This window comes from Podarcis tiliguerta (genome assembly GCF_965153285.1).
Source record: "Podarcis tiliguerta genome assembly, chromosome: 4".
In the NCBI taxonomy this organism is placed as follows: domain Eukaryota; kingdom Metazoa; phylum Chordata; class Lepidosauria; order Squamata; family Lacertidae; genus Podarcis; species Podarcis tiliguerta.
The window spans coordinates 5588341-5602312 of NC_139537.1; the positions used below are offsets into that span (position 1 = coordinate 5588341).

Sequence of the window (13972 nt, forward strand, 5' to 3'; positions counted from 1 at the left end):
CACACAACACAAAGCACAAAGCACTGTATTCTGCTCTGGTCAGACCTCACCTGGAGTACTGTGTCCAGTTCTGGGCACCACAGTTCAAGAAGGACACTGACAAACTGGACCGTGTCTAGAGGAGGGCAACCAAAATGGTCAAAGGCCTGGAAACGATGCCTTATGAGGAACGGCTAAGGGAGCTGGGCATGTTTAGCCTGGAGAAGAGGAGGTTAAGGGGTGATATGATAGCCATGTTCAAATATATAAAAGGATGTCACATAGAGGAGGGAGAAAGGTTGTTTTCTGCTGCTCCAGAGAAGCGGACACGGAGCAATGGATCCAAACTACAAGAAAGAAGATTCCACCATCGAGTCCAACCCCCTGCCAAGCAGGAAACACCATCAGAGCACTCCTGACATATGGTTGTCAAGCCTCTGCTTAAAGACCTCCAAAGAAGGAGACTCCACCACACTCCTTGGCAGCAAATTCCACTGTCGAACAGCTCTTACTGTCAGGACGTTCTTCCTAATGTTTAGGTGGAATCTTCTTTCTTGTAGTTTGGATCCATTGCTCCGTGTCCGCTTCTCTGGAGCAGCAGAAAACAACCTTTCTCCCTCCTCTATGTGACATCCTTTTATATATTTGAACATGGCTATCATATCACCCCTTAACCTCCTCTTCTCCAGGCTAAACATGCCCAGCTCCCTTAGCCGTTCCTTATAAGGCATCGTTTATTTATTTTATATCTCACTGTTTCCAGCAAGGAGTTGGAGGTGGTGTACCTGGTTCTCTCCCTTATTTAATGCCCACAACAATGCTGTGAGGTAAGGTAAATGTAAAGGACCCCTGGACAGTTAAGTCCAGTCAAAGGCAACTATGGGGTTGTGGCACAGATCTCACTTTCAGGCTGAGGGAGCCGGTGTTTGTCCGCAGATAGCTTTCTGGGTCATGTGGCCAGCAGGACTAAACTGCTTCTGGTGCAACTGGACACTGTGACAGAAACCAGAGTGCACGGAAACGCCGTTTACCTTCCTGCCAGAGCGGTACCTATTTATCTGCTTGCACGGGCATGCTTTTGAACTGCTAGGTTGGCAGGAACTGGGACAGAACAACAGGAGCTTATCCCATTGTGGGGATTCGAACCACCGACCTTCCGATCAGCAAGCCCAAGAGGCTCAGTGGTTTAAACCGCAGCGCCACCAGTTAGGCTGAAAGGCAATGACTGGCCCAAAGTCCCCCCTGTGAGATTTTTCTCTCTGGTATTGGGAGAATCTTATGAATGCAAAGCCCTGCTAGATCAGGCCAGATACCTCAAAAGGAAACCCACAAGCAGAGCACAAGACCAGCAAGTGTTATTCAGAAGCATTACTGCCTCATTCCATGGAAGAAGCATCTAGCCATCCTGGCAATATTAGTAGCCATAGATAGACTTATCCTGCTGTCTAGTTCTTCTAGGGCAAAGCCCGCAAATGGATCAGTTCTGGATCTTTGCCAGACATCTTGAACTGTAGGCTTCAATTAGGGTAAACAACAGCAGCTTTGAGAGACCAATAGTTTCACCCAGGAGAAGGCATTTAAAAATATAAGAGGCTGCTGGATCAAGCCAATGCCCTGTCTAGTTCAACCAGGTGAGAACTGCCCACAAGCAAACTGTAACCTTCAGAAATCCAGGTTTCATGTAAACACATCTGCCCCCCCCCCCAGAAAACTCAAAGACGAGTTCCAAAAGTTTAGACCAATTTGTGGATTCCTTATTAAGAACGTGTTTTACAGATGTATAAAGTTGTGGTGTACGTAATGGAAGATAGGTTTCCATAATGTATTTTGGAGGACGGGGTCTCAGGGGAAATTTAAAGAACACAATTAAAAAAATAATAACCCCAATTACATGTGTAAAACAAATATCAACATTTTAATAAGACGTCCTTCAAAGTCAAAAACGGGGAAGTCTGATGTACAGGGTGGGGAGGGGCTGCCCCAATATACAGAAGATGTGCGTGGAAATTAGATATCTGAAATATGTTCTGAGGCTGTAGTCTGACTCAAAAGCTCAAATAAAAGAATTTTCACAGTATGTCTGGAGGCTGGCCTTCCCCTTAAAGCCTGCTGCTAGAGAAGGAAGCAAAGGCATCCCTGAATGCATTATCAAGTCTTCTGTTGCCATGGTGACCACAGGCATTGCAGAGAAATCTGGATCATCTGGGCAGGAAGACTGTGGCGATGGAGTTGTTTGCGTGTCTCTGGGTGCTGGAGGGGCACCCCACCCCTGAAGCAATGGATGCCCATCTCCCCCAGAAACACAAGTAGTGGGTGCGGACCCTCATAAATCCCGCTTTTGTATAAACACAAAAATGATGGTCACAAAGCAGGGGTGACAGATGACGGAATTTTATCCTGCACAAGGCTTGGCGTAATTGCTCTTCATTCCTTTTGCTCTTTTCATATCTGTAAAGAGGTTTCACTGATTTTCAGAGGGGTGCAGCTTTCATCTGTAAATTAAATTACATTCAATCAGATGCCATCGTTTTGCTGTTTATCAATACGAGCCACGTTATCATAAAATTGCTTAAATGTGCTTAGTTCTGGAACGAGTGAAACCCTAAAGAAAAGTGTGTCTCACGAGCAGATGGTGACTGAACTCCTAAACCTGCTTTCCTGAGAAGAAGCCCCAATGGACTAGCAGGACTTCCTTTTGTGTAAACCCTTAATTGCACAATGCAAACCTGTGTGCTTACCGGGGACTAAATTGGATGATACATTTATAGAGTCCTTACGTAGGTTCCCTATTGGTAGAAGAAGATAACGGAGGCAAACCAGAGAATATTGAGAAGCAAAGCAGCTAGTAAGCCTGATCTTTATTGATCTGTTGAAACAGGGTCCTCACCACACACAGGAGGGAGGAGGAACCCAGAACAATGGCGCGCAAGGCCTTATATAGACATTTTAAAGTCCCTGCCCTGGAGCTCAAGACCACCCCTCCATACATCATACATACATCACAGAAGGGGCGGTCTACAGCAGAAATCTGAGTGGTTTGTTTACCTCCTGTCTGCCAGGTTACCTGTTTAATGGTCACTTGATTGGATTGCCTTGGGAGCCTGGCCAGTCTTTTGTAATGATAAATACTTAGTTCCTGAGCCAGGTCACAGGCTCACACCCTATTCATATCTTAAATGTGCCCTTAAGACACGATTTGTGAAGGAAAAAGACAATGGGGAGGTTTCCCACTTTGACTTTGCAGAGAAATAATTGAGGTGAATTTGTTCAGGACTTTTTTCCGTGGGGTTTTCAGACATGTGGTTTATATATTTATGTATGTGTTTGCTTGGTACATTTATGAACATTTATTACATATCTAAGGGACGTAGGTGGCGCTGTGGGTTAAACCACAGAGCCTAGGACTTGCCGATCAGAAGGTCGGCGGTTCGAATCCCCGTGACGGGGTGAGCTCCCATTGCTCGGTCCCAGCTCTGCCAACCTAGCAGTTTGAAAGCACGTCAAAGTGCACATAGAAAAATAGGTACCGCTCCGGCGGGAAGGTAAACGGCGTTTCCATGTGCTGCTCTGGTTCGCCAGAAGGGGCTTAGTCATGCTGGCCACATGACCCGGAAGCTGTACGCCGGCTCCCTCGGCCAATAAAGCGAGATGAGCGCCACAACCCCAGAGTCGGTCACGACTGGACCTAATGGTCAGGGGTCCCTTTACCTCAAGACCTTAAAATTCTTATCACAGAACCTAGTGCGAAGGGCTGGGGGCTTTAAGCCTCTGTCTCTATCTAGACCAGGGGCCCTGGCCCACCTTGCATGGCTGTTGTAGGACTACAGTGTTGGACCTCCGCTGTATGAGGCAATATGCATCCGAATACCACTTGCTGGGAATCTCAAATGGGCATCCCATTGGAGCATGTGCTTGGTCCCTGAGATAAGACCAGGATGCTGAACTATATGGACCTCATATGGACCTATATGGATCCGGCAAGCCTCTTGCATTCTTAGGTTCTTACATTGCATCAGCCTTTCAGGGTCATGCAAGGTGACCTTGGTGGCTCTCCAGAAGACCAGCTGCGCACACAGATCAATCTCCTTTTTCCAGGACACCTTTCGTCTGATCATTACTTATTTAACATCAATACTGTCCTGCTTTATCTGGACGTCTCAGATTACGAGGCACTGATACCCTGGGGGCTGGATGTTTCGCTTTGTCCCTGTTAAGCTGCTGTGTGTGTGTGTGTGTTCACTCCCAACCTCTGGCAAACCTTAAACTTGGGGTTTTTTTAAATGAAAGCATCTTCAATGCTGGCTCACTGCAGGAGGAGCAACAAAGAAGCATAGCTGTCAACCGTCCCTTATTTGGCGGGAAACTCCCTTATCCCAGCGCCGTGTCCCGCTGCTGTCCCTTATTGATGATGTCTCTTAATTTCCCGGGTTTCAAAGGAAGCAGCTCCTCTCCCTCCCTCCCTGCCGGCCAGGGAGGAGGGAGGCTCCAACTGTGTTGCTTGGCTGCGTTGCTCACCCAATAAAGAGTCTAAGAATGACTGGGGGGTGGAGCTTGCATGCCTTGTGCCGATCAAATCGGCCGCGTTGCCTGGGGACTCGCCTTTGCTCAGCGCTTCCCAGCGGAGAGGTGACGGTGGTTTTCCTTGCTGCAACCCCTTTGCCGGGTTGCTACGCTGTGGGAACCACCACTTGAGGCTTTGTTTGGCTGCTGGCTGGGCTTTCTGCCTTTGGTTCGGAGGGGCTCAGAAGTCGAACACACCTGTGCTCTGAAAATCCCTTATTTTTGCTGCTGGTCCCTTATTTCTGAGGCTGCTGGCCCCTTATTTTCAAATCTGTAAGTTGACAGCTATGCGAAGAAGTGAAGCGGCGAGAATGTACAGGATTAGTAGTAAGACATGTTGGAAATGCAAAGATAAAGATGGAGATTTTTACCACATGTGAGAAAATGAAACAGTTTTGGGAACTGATTTATAACAAATTAAAAAAGATATTTAAATACACTTTCCCGAAAAAGCCGGAAGCTTTCTTGCTAGGCTTGATGGGAGAGGAAATAGAAAAGGCAGGTCAAAGGTTATTTATGTATGCTACGACTGCTGCCAGAATTTTGTTAGCCCAAAAATGGAAAGTACTAGAATTACCAACAATATTTTTTTCTTTTTCTTTTTTCTCTTGTTGGTGGGGTGGAGGGATGGTGTTTTTTTACGTAATGTTAATTTTTTATTTTTGTTTTTTCCCCCTCTTCTTATTTTATTGTATATTGTCTTTTTCAATTTTTTTCTGTATTTTTGAAAAATTGGAATAAATATTATTTTTTAAAAAAAATAGAATTACCAACAATGGAGGAGTGGTAGACGAAGATGGTTGATTATACAGAACTAGCAAAACTGACCTGTAGAACCAAAAATCAGGAGGAAACAAAATTCCAAAAAGATTGGAGTAAATTTATGGAGTCCATAAATAATAATTGTAGAAATTTGAAGACTCTGGCAGGACTGAAATAAATCTTATGACGTAGATAGGATTGCATACAATAAGAAACTGTGGAAATGTAGCTGACATAAGAAAACCTGTTGAAGGGAGGGAAGGAAGTCAATGCTCAGCAGAGTGTGGGGAAAGAATGTGGGTAAATGACTGTTGAATTTTACTGTATTTTGTTTGTTTGTATTAAATGAAACACCAATAAAAAGCTTTTAAAAAACAAAAGTGAAGTGGCTTGGTCCTGAGCTGCGTTTCTCGTCTGACCTGGGGTCAAAGCAGCTGAGCGTTTTTGTCCCATTCAACCCAAAGGTTAAGAACGTAAGAAGAGGCCAGCTGGATCCAGCCAATGGCCCATCTAGTCCAACATAACAATAACAATAATAATTTATTATTTATACCCCGCCCATCTGGCTGGGTTTCCCCAGCCACTCTGGGCGGCTTCCAACAGAACACTAAAATACAATAACCTATTAAACAGTAAAAGCTTCCCTAAAGAGGGCTGCCTTCAGGTGTCGTCTAAAAGTCTGGTAGTTGTTGTTCTCTTTGACATCTGGTGGGAGGGCGTTCCACAGGGCGGGTGCCACCACCGAGAAGGCCCTCTGCCTGGTTCCCTGTAACCTCACTTCTTGCAATGAGGGAACTGCCAAAACGCCCTCGGTGCTGGACCTCAGTGAACTGGCTGGATGATGGGGATGGAGACGCTCCTTCAGGTATACTGGACCGAGGCCATTTAGGGCTTTCAAGGTCAGCACCAACACTTTGAATTGTGCTCAGAAATGTACTGGGAGCCAGTGTAAGTCTTTCAAGACAGGTGTTATATGGTCTCGGCGGCCGCTCCCAGTCACCCGTCTAGCTGCCGCATTCTGGATTAGTTGTAGTTTCTGGGTCACCTTCAAAGGTAGCCCCCTATAGAGCGCATAGCAGTAGTCCAAGCGAGAGATAACTAGAGCATGCACCACTCTGGCGAGACAGTCTGCAAGGCAGGGAGGGTCTCACCATAAGATGGAGATAGCAGCCAGGTTTTAGCAACATGCGACGAGGATTCGTGAATGTTAATATACAACTTAAGTGTTAGATGCAGGTTTTTGATGAGTGTTTTTATTGAGCTGAACCCTCCTGGAATCTTGTATATATGCCAATAAAAGTTTGAAAATTTGAACTGGATTTGCCTCCTGAGTTGCACAGTATAACTACGCACAATGTGAAGGAGTCCTTTTTATCTGCTCTGAATCTTCCAGCCTTCCGCTTTGTCGGATGCCCACGAGATCAACGCCAGGCTGGCAGCTCTGCCGGGGAGTCATAGTCCCTAACCTCCAGCGGGCACCGGGTTGGGGAAGCCCGTTCTGTAGCAAAAGCCTTGCTATGGAGATGGTGGGGCGATGCTTTGGAATTCTGCAGCGTCCCTCTGATTGGCTGCCGGTGATGTCATCCCCCATTCAGGTTGACTCTGCTGTTCCTTGATCACAATGGTAAAAATCTCTCCCCGGTTTCATTGAATGCAAAGTCAGATGCGGCCCTAGCAGAATTTGCAAAGCTTTTGCTGGCTCTCTGTCCCACCACTTTATCATCATCAATGCAACAGAGGCATCACCCTTCTCCTGACGACATGTTTGCTTCCCTAGGTCCCATGTTTGGGTCCCAAAAGCCCAGCCACGGTATACCTTACCGGGTCCATACTTTCAACCTGAATAGAACAGATTTACTTTTTCTTTTGCTGCATATTTGCATCATGCTCTGTCATCAGTGGGATGCGGGTGGCGGTCTGGGTTAGAATCATAGAATCATAGAGTTGGAAGAGACCACAAGGGCCATCGAGTCCAACCAAGCAGGAAACACCATCAGAGCACTCCTGACATATGGTTGTCAAGCCTCTGCTTAAAGACCTCCAAAGAAGGAGACTCCACCACACTCCTTGGCAGCAAATTCCACTGTCAAACAGCTCTTACTGTCAGGAAGTTCTTCCTAATGTTTAGGTGGAATCTTTTTTCTTGTAGTTTGGATCCATTGCTCCGTGTCCGCTTCTCTGGAGCAGCAGAAAACAACCTTTCTCCGTCCTCTAGGTGACATCCTTTTATATATTTGAACATGGCTATCATATCACCCCTTAACCTCCTCTTCTCCAGGCTAAACATGCCCAACTCCCTTAGCCGTTCCTCATAAGGCATCGTTTCCAGGCCTTTGACCATTTTGGTTGCCCTCCTCTGGACACGTTCCAGTTTGTCAGTGTCCTTCTTGAACTGTGTTGCCCAGAACTGGACACAGTACTCCAGATGAGGTCTGGCCAGAGCAGAATACAGTGGCACTATTACTTCCCTTGATCTAGATGCTATACTCCTATTGATGCAGCCCAGAATTGCATTGGCTTTTTTAGCTGCCACATCACACTGTTGTCTCATGTCAAGTTTGTGGTCAACCAAGACTCCTAGATCCTTTTCACATGTACTGCTCTCAAGCCAGGTGTCACCCATCTTGTATTTGTGCCTCTCATTTTTTTTGCCCAAGTGCAATACTTTACATTTCTCCATGTTAAAATTCATCTTGTTTGTTTTGGCCCAGTTCTCTAATCTGTCAAGATCGTTTTGAAGTGTGATCCTGTCCTCTGGGGTGTTAGCCACCCCTCCCAGTTTGGTGTCATCTGCAAATTTGATCAGGATGCCCTTGAGTCCATCATCCAAGTCGTTGATAAAGATGTTGAATAAGACCGGGCCCAAGACAGAACCCTGTGGCACCCCACTAGTCACTCTTCTCCAGGATGAAGAGGAACCATTGATGAGCACCCTTTGGGTCCGGTCAGTCAGCCAGTTACAAATCCACTGAGTGGTAGCATTGTCAAGACCGCATTTTACCAGCTTCTTTACAAGAATATCATGGGGCACCTTGTCAAATGCCTTGCTGAAATCAAGGTAGGCTACATCCACTGCGTTCCCTTCATCTACCAGGCTTGTAATTCTGTCAAAAAACGAGATCAGGTTAGTGTGACATTACTTATTTTTCAGAAATCCATGCTGACTATTGGTGATCACAGCATTCCTTTCTAGGTGCTCACAGACTGTTTGCTTAATGATCTGCTCCAGAATCTTCCCTGGTATTGATGTCAGACTGACTGGGCGGTAATTATTTGGGTCCTCTCTTTTCCCCTTTTTGAAAATAGGGACAACATTTGCCCTCCTCCAGTCTGCCGGGACTTCGCCTGTTCTCCAGGAATTCTCAAAGATGACTGCCAGTGGTTCTGAGATCACATCTGCCAGTTCTTTTAATACTCTTGGATGCAGTTCATCTGGTCCTGGAGACTTGAATACATCTAGACTAGCCAAGTATTCTTGTACTATCTCCTTAGTTATTCTGGGCTGTGTTTTCTCTGCTGAATCATTTGCTCCAAATTCTTCAGGTCGGGCATTGTTTTCTTTATGGGAGTAGACTGAGGCAAAGAAGGCATTGAGGAGTTCAGCCCTTTCTGTGTCCCCTGTTTGCATTTCACCATCTTCTCCTCTGAGTGACCTCACTGTTTCTTTGTTCTTCCTTTTGCTACGAACATACCCATAAAAGCCTTTTTTGTTGCTTTTAACCTCTCTAGCAAGCCTGAGTTCATTCTGTGCTTTAGCTTTTCTGACTTTGTGTCTACACATGCTGGCTATTTGTTTGAATTCCTCTTTGGTGGTTTCCCCCCTTTTCCATTTTTTGTACACATCCTTTTTTAATCTTAACTCAGTTAAAAGTTCTTTAGATAGCCACCCTAGCTTCTTTAGGCACCTTCCATGTTTCCATCTCATTGGTATTGCCTGAAGTTGTGCTTTTACTATCTCCCTCTTAACAAACTCCCAGCCATCATGAACTCCCTTTCCTTTTAGCATTACTGTCCATGGGATCTCAACCAGCACTTCCCTAAGTTTTATGAAGTTGGCTTTCTTAAAGTCAAAAAATTGAGTCCTAGTATGCTTGGCTGCTCCTTTCCGCTGTATAGTAAACTTCAGAAGAGCATGATCACTCGCGCCTAATGATCCTTCCACTTCTACCCCACTAACCAGGTCATCAACATTGGTTAGGACCAGATCTAAAATGGCTGTTCCTCTTGTTGCTTCTCCCACTTTCTGGACAATGAAGTTGTCTGCAAGGCCAGTGAGGAATCTGTTTGCCCTTATGCTCTTGGCTGAGTTTGACATCCAACAAATATCCGGGTAATTGCTACTATCTCCCTTCCTTTTGCATGCTTGGCCATCTGTTCCAGGAAGGCATCATCTATGTCCTCCGTTTGACTTGGGGATCTATAGTAAACTCCCACAATGAGGTCACTGTTATTCTTCTGTCCCTTAATTTTGGCCCAAATGCTCTCACTTTGGCTTTGAGGTTCTAAATCTTGGATCTCTTCACAGGTATACACATCCCTGACATATAACGCCACTCCTCCTCCTTTCTTGCCTGGTCTGTTTCTCTGAAATAGATTGTATCCCTCCATTATTACATTCCAATCGTGGGACTTATCCCACCAGGTTTCAGTGATGCCTATTATGTCATATTTAGTTTGTTGTACCAAGAGCTCAAGCTCATCTTGTTTATTTCCCATGCTTTGCGCATTAGTGTACAGACATTGAAGTCCATTAATCATTCCCCCGTGTCTCTTATTTAAGGATTTTTTCCTCCCACCACTAGGTCTGCGTGCTGTTTGCTCCATTTGGTCTATGATATTTGGATGATCATCTTCATCAATTGATAGACTCCTACCTTCAGGAGCACTGTCTCCCTCCCCCACATTAGTCAGTTTAAAGCCCTCTTGATGAGGTTTCTGAGATTTTTGGCAAAAACATTCCTCCCAACCGTTGTGAGGTGCAGCCCATCGCTTGCCAGAAGTCCATCTTCAAGAAACTGCAGTCCGTGATCTAAGAATCCAAACCGTTCCTGTTCACACCATTTGCGAAGCCAGCTGTTCACTTCCACTATTTTTCCCTCTCTCCCTGGGCCACGTCGTTCAACTGGGAGGACAGATGAGATGACAATTTGTGCATTTAATTGCTTCAATTTCCTGCCCAGAGCCTCGTAGTCTCTTTTGATCTTCTGGAGGCTATTGCTTGCAGTGTCATTGGTTCCCACATGAACCAAGAGGAAGGGGTATTTGTCAGTGGGTTTTATGATTCCTTGCAGTCGTTCAGTTACATCTTGGATCTTAGCCCCGGGGAGACAGCACACTTCCCGAGACATCTTGTCAGGCCCACAGATCACTACTTCTGTTCCTCTCAGTAGGGAATCCCCTATCACCACTACACGACAGAACAGAAACAGAAACCCTGCCCCCTCTGACCTTTGCACAGGGAGAGCAGCTAATCAGCCACAAAGAAACACACACACAAGAAAACCCTTTTTGCTCCTTCTTCAGCTGCTGCCCTGCAAGCTCTGTTAAACCACAGAGCCTAGGACTTGTCAACCAGAAAGTCGGCAGTTCGAATCCCCGCAACAGGGTGAGCTCCCATTGCTCGGTCCCTAAAAGCACACATTCTGCTCATGTAAAAACACCAGGCAGGCCTTACAAATAACCCAGAGAAGCATTTTAAATAAAAGGGCACATTCTACTCATGTAAAAACATGCTGATTCCCGGACCGTCTGCGGGCCAGATTTAGAAGGCGATTGGGCCGCATCCGGCCCCCGGGTCTTAGTTTGCCTACCTGTGGTTTAACAAGTACAGTAGTACTTTCTTTTATCTGCCCTGAAATCTTCCGACCATGAGTTGTAGCATGATGAGAGTGGGAGGAAAACCTTTTCTCTATCCCCTTTCTCCAATCCATCCCTAATTTTATAAACTCACCTGAACTCAACATTGAGAAAAGCTTCGTGAGCCCAGGGACCACATCGCCGGGTCACCTTGGTCCACCCTTTATTACCTGTGTGTTTTCATAGCAACTCTGCCCTGCGGTTTCCCGGGTGACCCCACCCAGCTGCAGTGTAAACCCTCCACCCAGTGAATCTCCCCCCCCCTTCCCCAGCACTAGTTGCCCTTGTTGCGATGTAAGGCTGAGTTTTGCCTCTTGAGCTGCTTGCTTGGAGTGAACCGAAGATCAAATCTCCTCTCAGCCAGACAGTAAGTGCTACAGATCTGTGGTCCTTTTTTTCTGGAGGAATAAGCTGCTTGCATCATCTCAGTTCGTTAGGAAAGGTGAAGTCACACAGTGCATCTACAACACAGATAAATTAGGACCCTCTCCTTCCCGGGAGGCTTCCAGGCAGAGGTTGGAGGGCCATCTGTCATGGATGCTTTAGCTGAGATTCCTGCATTGGAAGGAGGTTGGAATGGGGTTCCATTGCAACTCTATGATTCTATGATTCCAACTCTATGATTCTATGATTCTAAATAATGATGGAATCATTATTTTACCCTCTTGCTTTCAACCACCACCAGCTCGCCAGCAGCATCCACATTACAGATGCAGGAAGCTTTAAATTTCATAAAAACTTCTCACAATATACACATTTTTGTATGTGCTTTTTGCCAAAAAAGGGCACCTTTTTGTAAGAAATACAATGCATTTTGTATGTAGTTTTCATGAGTTTACGTGTTTTTAGGCACGCTCTCGCCTAATATATACATCGCTGTGCCCAAATTTTGTTTGAAGAGCTGCATCGCAAGAATAGATTGGGAGAACGGAGAATTTCCACAGGTTTCGGTTGGTGTATAGTTTCAGGAAGAGCAAATTGGGCAGGGTCATATTAAAATGCAAACGGAACCAGTTTTCTCCTGCATCCTTTGCATCCATAACTAGGACTGTGATTTTTATATATATTTGAGAAGCTCCTGCCCATATATGTTTGCGTAAGCTATAATAATGGGGTCCCTGAATGGCATAACAACATCAGAAGAGTCTGTCTGGATCAGGCCAGTGGCCCATTTAGTCCATCAACCTGTCCTCTCATTGGTCTCTTTCGGGGAACCTGCAAGCAGGTTCTGAGCACAAAAGCAATTATCTCCCTTCCTGTGGTTTCCAGCAGCAGGGATTCAGAATCATTGCTGCTTCCAGCTGTAGAGGCAGAGCATAGCTATTGCAGCTAGCAGCCATTGGTAGCCTTATCCTTCATGAATTTCTTCAGTCCTCTTTTAAAGCCATCACTGCTTCCAGTGGGGGTGAGTTCCATGGATGACCCTAATAAGGAGGGCCGCCAAATGAAAAGCTCTAACAGGACAGCCTAGCTGCGATCTAAAGCACTGAGCCTCTTGGGCTTGCCGATCGGAAGGTTGGCGGTTTGAATCCCCGCGACGGAGTGAGCTCCCGTCACTCTGTCCCAGCTCTACCTCTCTTTCAAATCAGAACCAGTGAAGGCGGTGAAGGTCCTCTGTGAGTGCCTGGAGGCGGTTGGAGGATGGATGGCAGCTAACAGATTGAGGTTGAATCCTGACAAGACAAAAGTACTGTTTTTGGGGGGACAGAGCGGGTGGGTGTGGAGGACTCCCTGGTCCTGAATGGAGTAACTGTGCCCCTGAAGGACCAGGTGCGCAGGGTCATTTTGGACTCACGGCTGTCCATGGAGGTGCAGGTCAATTCTGTGTCCAGGGCAGCTGTTTATCAGCTCCATCTGGTACGCAGGATGAGACCCTCCCTGCCCGCAGACTGTCTCGCCAGAGTGGTGCATGCTCTGGTTATCTCTCGCTTGGACTACTGCCATGTGCTCTGTGTGGGGCTACCTTTGAAGGTGACCCGCAAACTACAACTAATCCAGAATGTGGCAGCTAGACTGGTGACTGGGAGCGGCTGCCAAAAGACCTACATTGGCTCCCAGTACGTTTCCAAGCACAATTCAAAGTGTTGGTGCTGACCTTGAAAGCCCTAAACAGCCTCAGTCCAGTATACCTGAAGGAGCGTCTCCACCTCCATCGTTCTGCCCGGACACTGAGGTCCAGCTCTGAGGGCCTTCTGGCGGTTCCCTCGCTGCGAGAAGTGAGGTTACAGGGAACCAGGCAGAGGGCCTTTTTGGTAGTGGCACCCGCCCTGTGGAACGCCCTCCCACCAGATGTCAAAGAGAAGAACAACTACCAGACTTTTTGAAGGCATCTGAAGGCAGCCCTCTTTAGGGAAGCTTTTAATGTTTAACAGACCACTGTATTTTAATACTTTGTTGGAAGCTGCCCAGAGTGGCTGGGGAAACCCAGCCAGGTGGGTGGGGTATAAATAATAAATTCTATTCTGTTCTGTTCTATTCCTTTACCTTTACCTTACCTTTTGTTTCTATAAACAAAACCTGAGGTGTCCCTTCTTCCTGTCTGTTACAGAATGGATTTGAGCAGCTACCTGGGAGACTATGAAGATGACATCTTCCGAGGGTCTTCCCCCCTGGGGTGGGAAGAGTCTGAAATTTTTCTGGGTAGCCAGAGCGGGACAGATCTGAGCCAAGGGGACTTGCAAGATGACTCAACCGAGTCTATCACGGATGAAAGCGGGCCGCTGCTTCGATGCCTCAAGAAAATCTACCGGAAGGGAAAGAAAGAAAAGACGAGGCGACGAAAAACCATGACTTCAGGTAAAGCAAGGTCTCAGCG

At 46.4% G+C, this 13972-nt stretch overlaps 2 protein-coding genes across 4 annotated transcripts in view; both read left to right on the top strand.

Annotated features, from left to right (window-relative positions):
- The window catches only part of LOC310676834 (tigger transposable element-derived protein 1-like), a gene marked incomplete at its 3' end in the record, with an annotated part of 1439559 nt that overhangs the window by 1207338 nt on the left and 218249 nt on the right, over positions 1-13972 (top strand). The window lies entirely within an intron of this gene.
- Positions 1-13972, top strand: part of LOC310675500 (maestro heat-like repeat-containing protein family member 7) — a 66923-nt gene that overhangs the window by 360 nt on the left and 52591 nt on the right. For 2 of the 3 annotated variants that reach the window (XR_014510175.1, XM_083436229.1), the window contains exons 1-2: positions 11390-11524; positions 13706-13953. Coding sequence is in view for 2 of the 3 variants with exons in the window: in XM_083436229.1 (XP_083292355.1) it covers positions 13707-13953 (247 nt within the window). In the remaining variant the exon portion in view is untranslated. Of the gene's footprint in view, positions 1-11389; positions 11525-13705; positions 13954-13972 lie in introns of those variants that run through there. The other variant, XM_083436228.1, reaches the window with a different exon arrangement.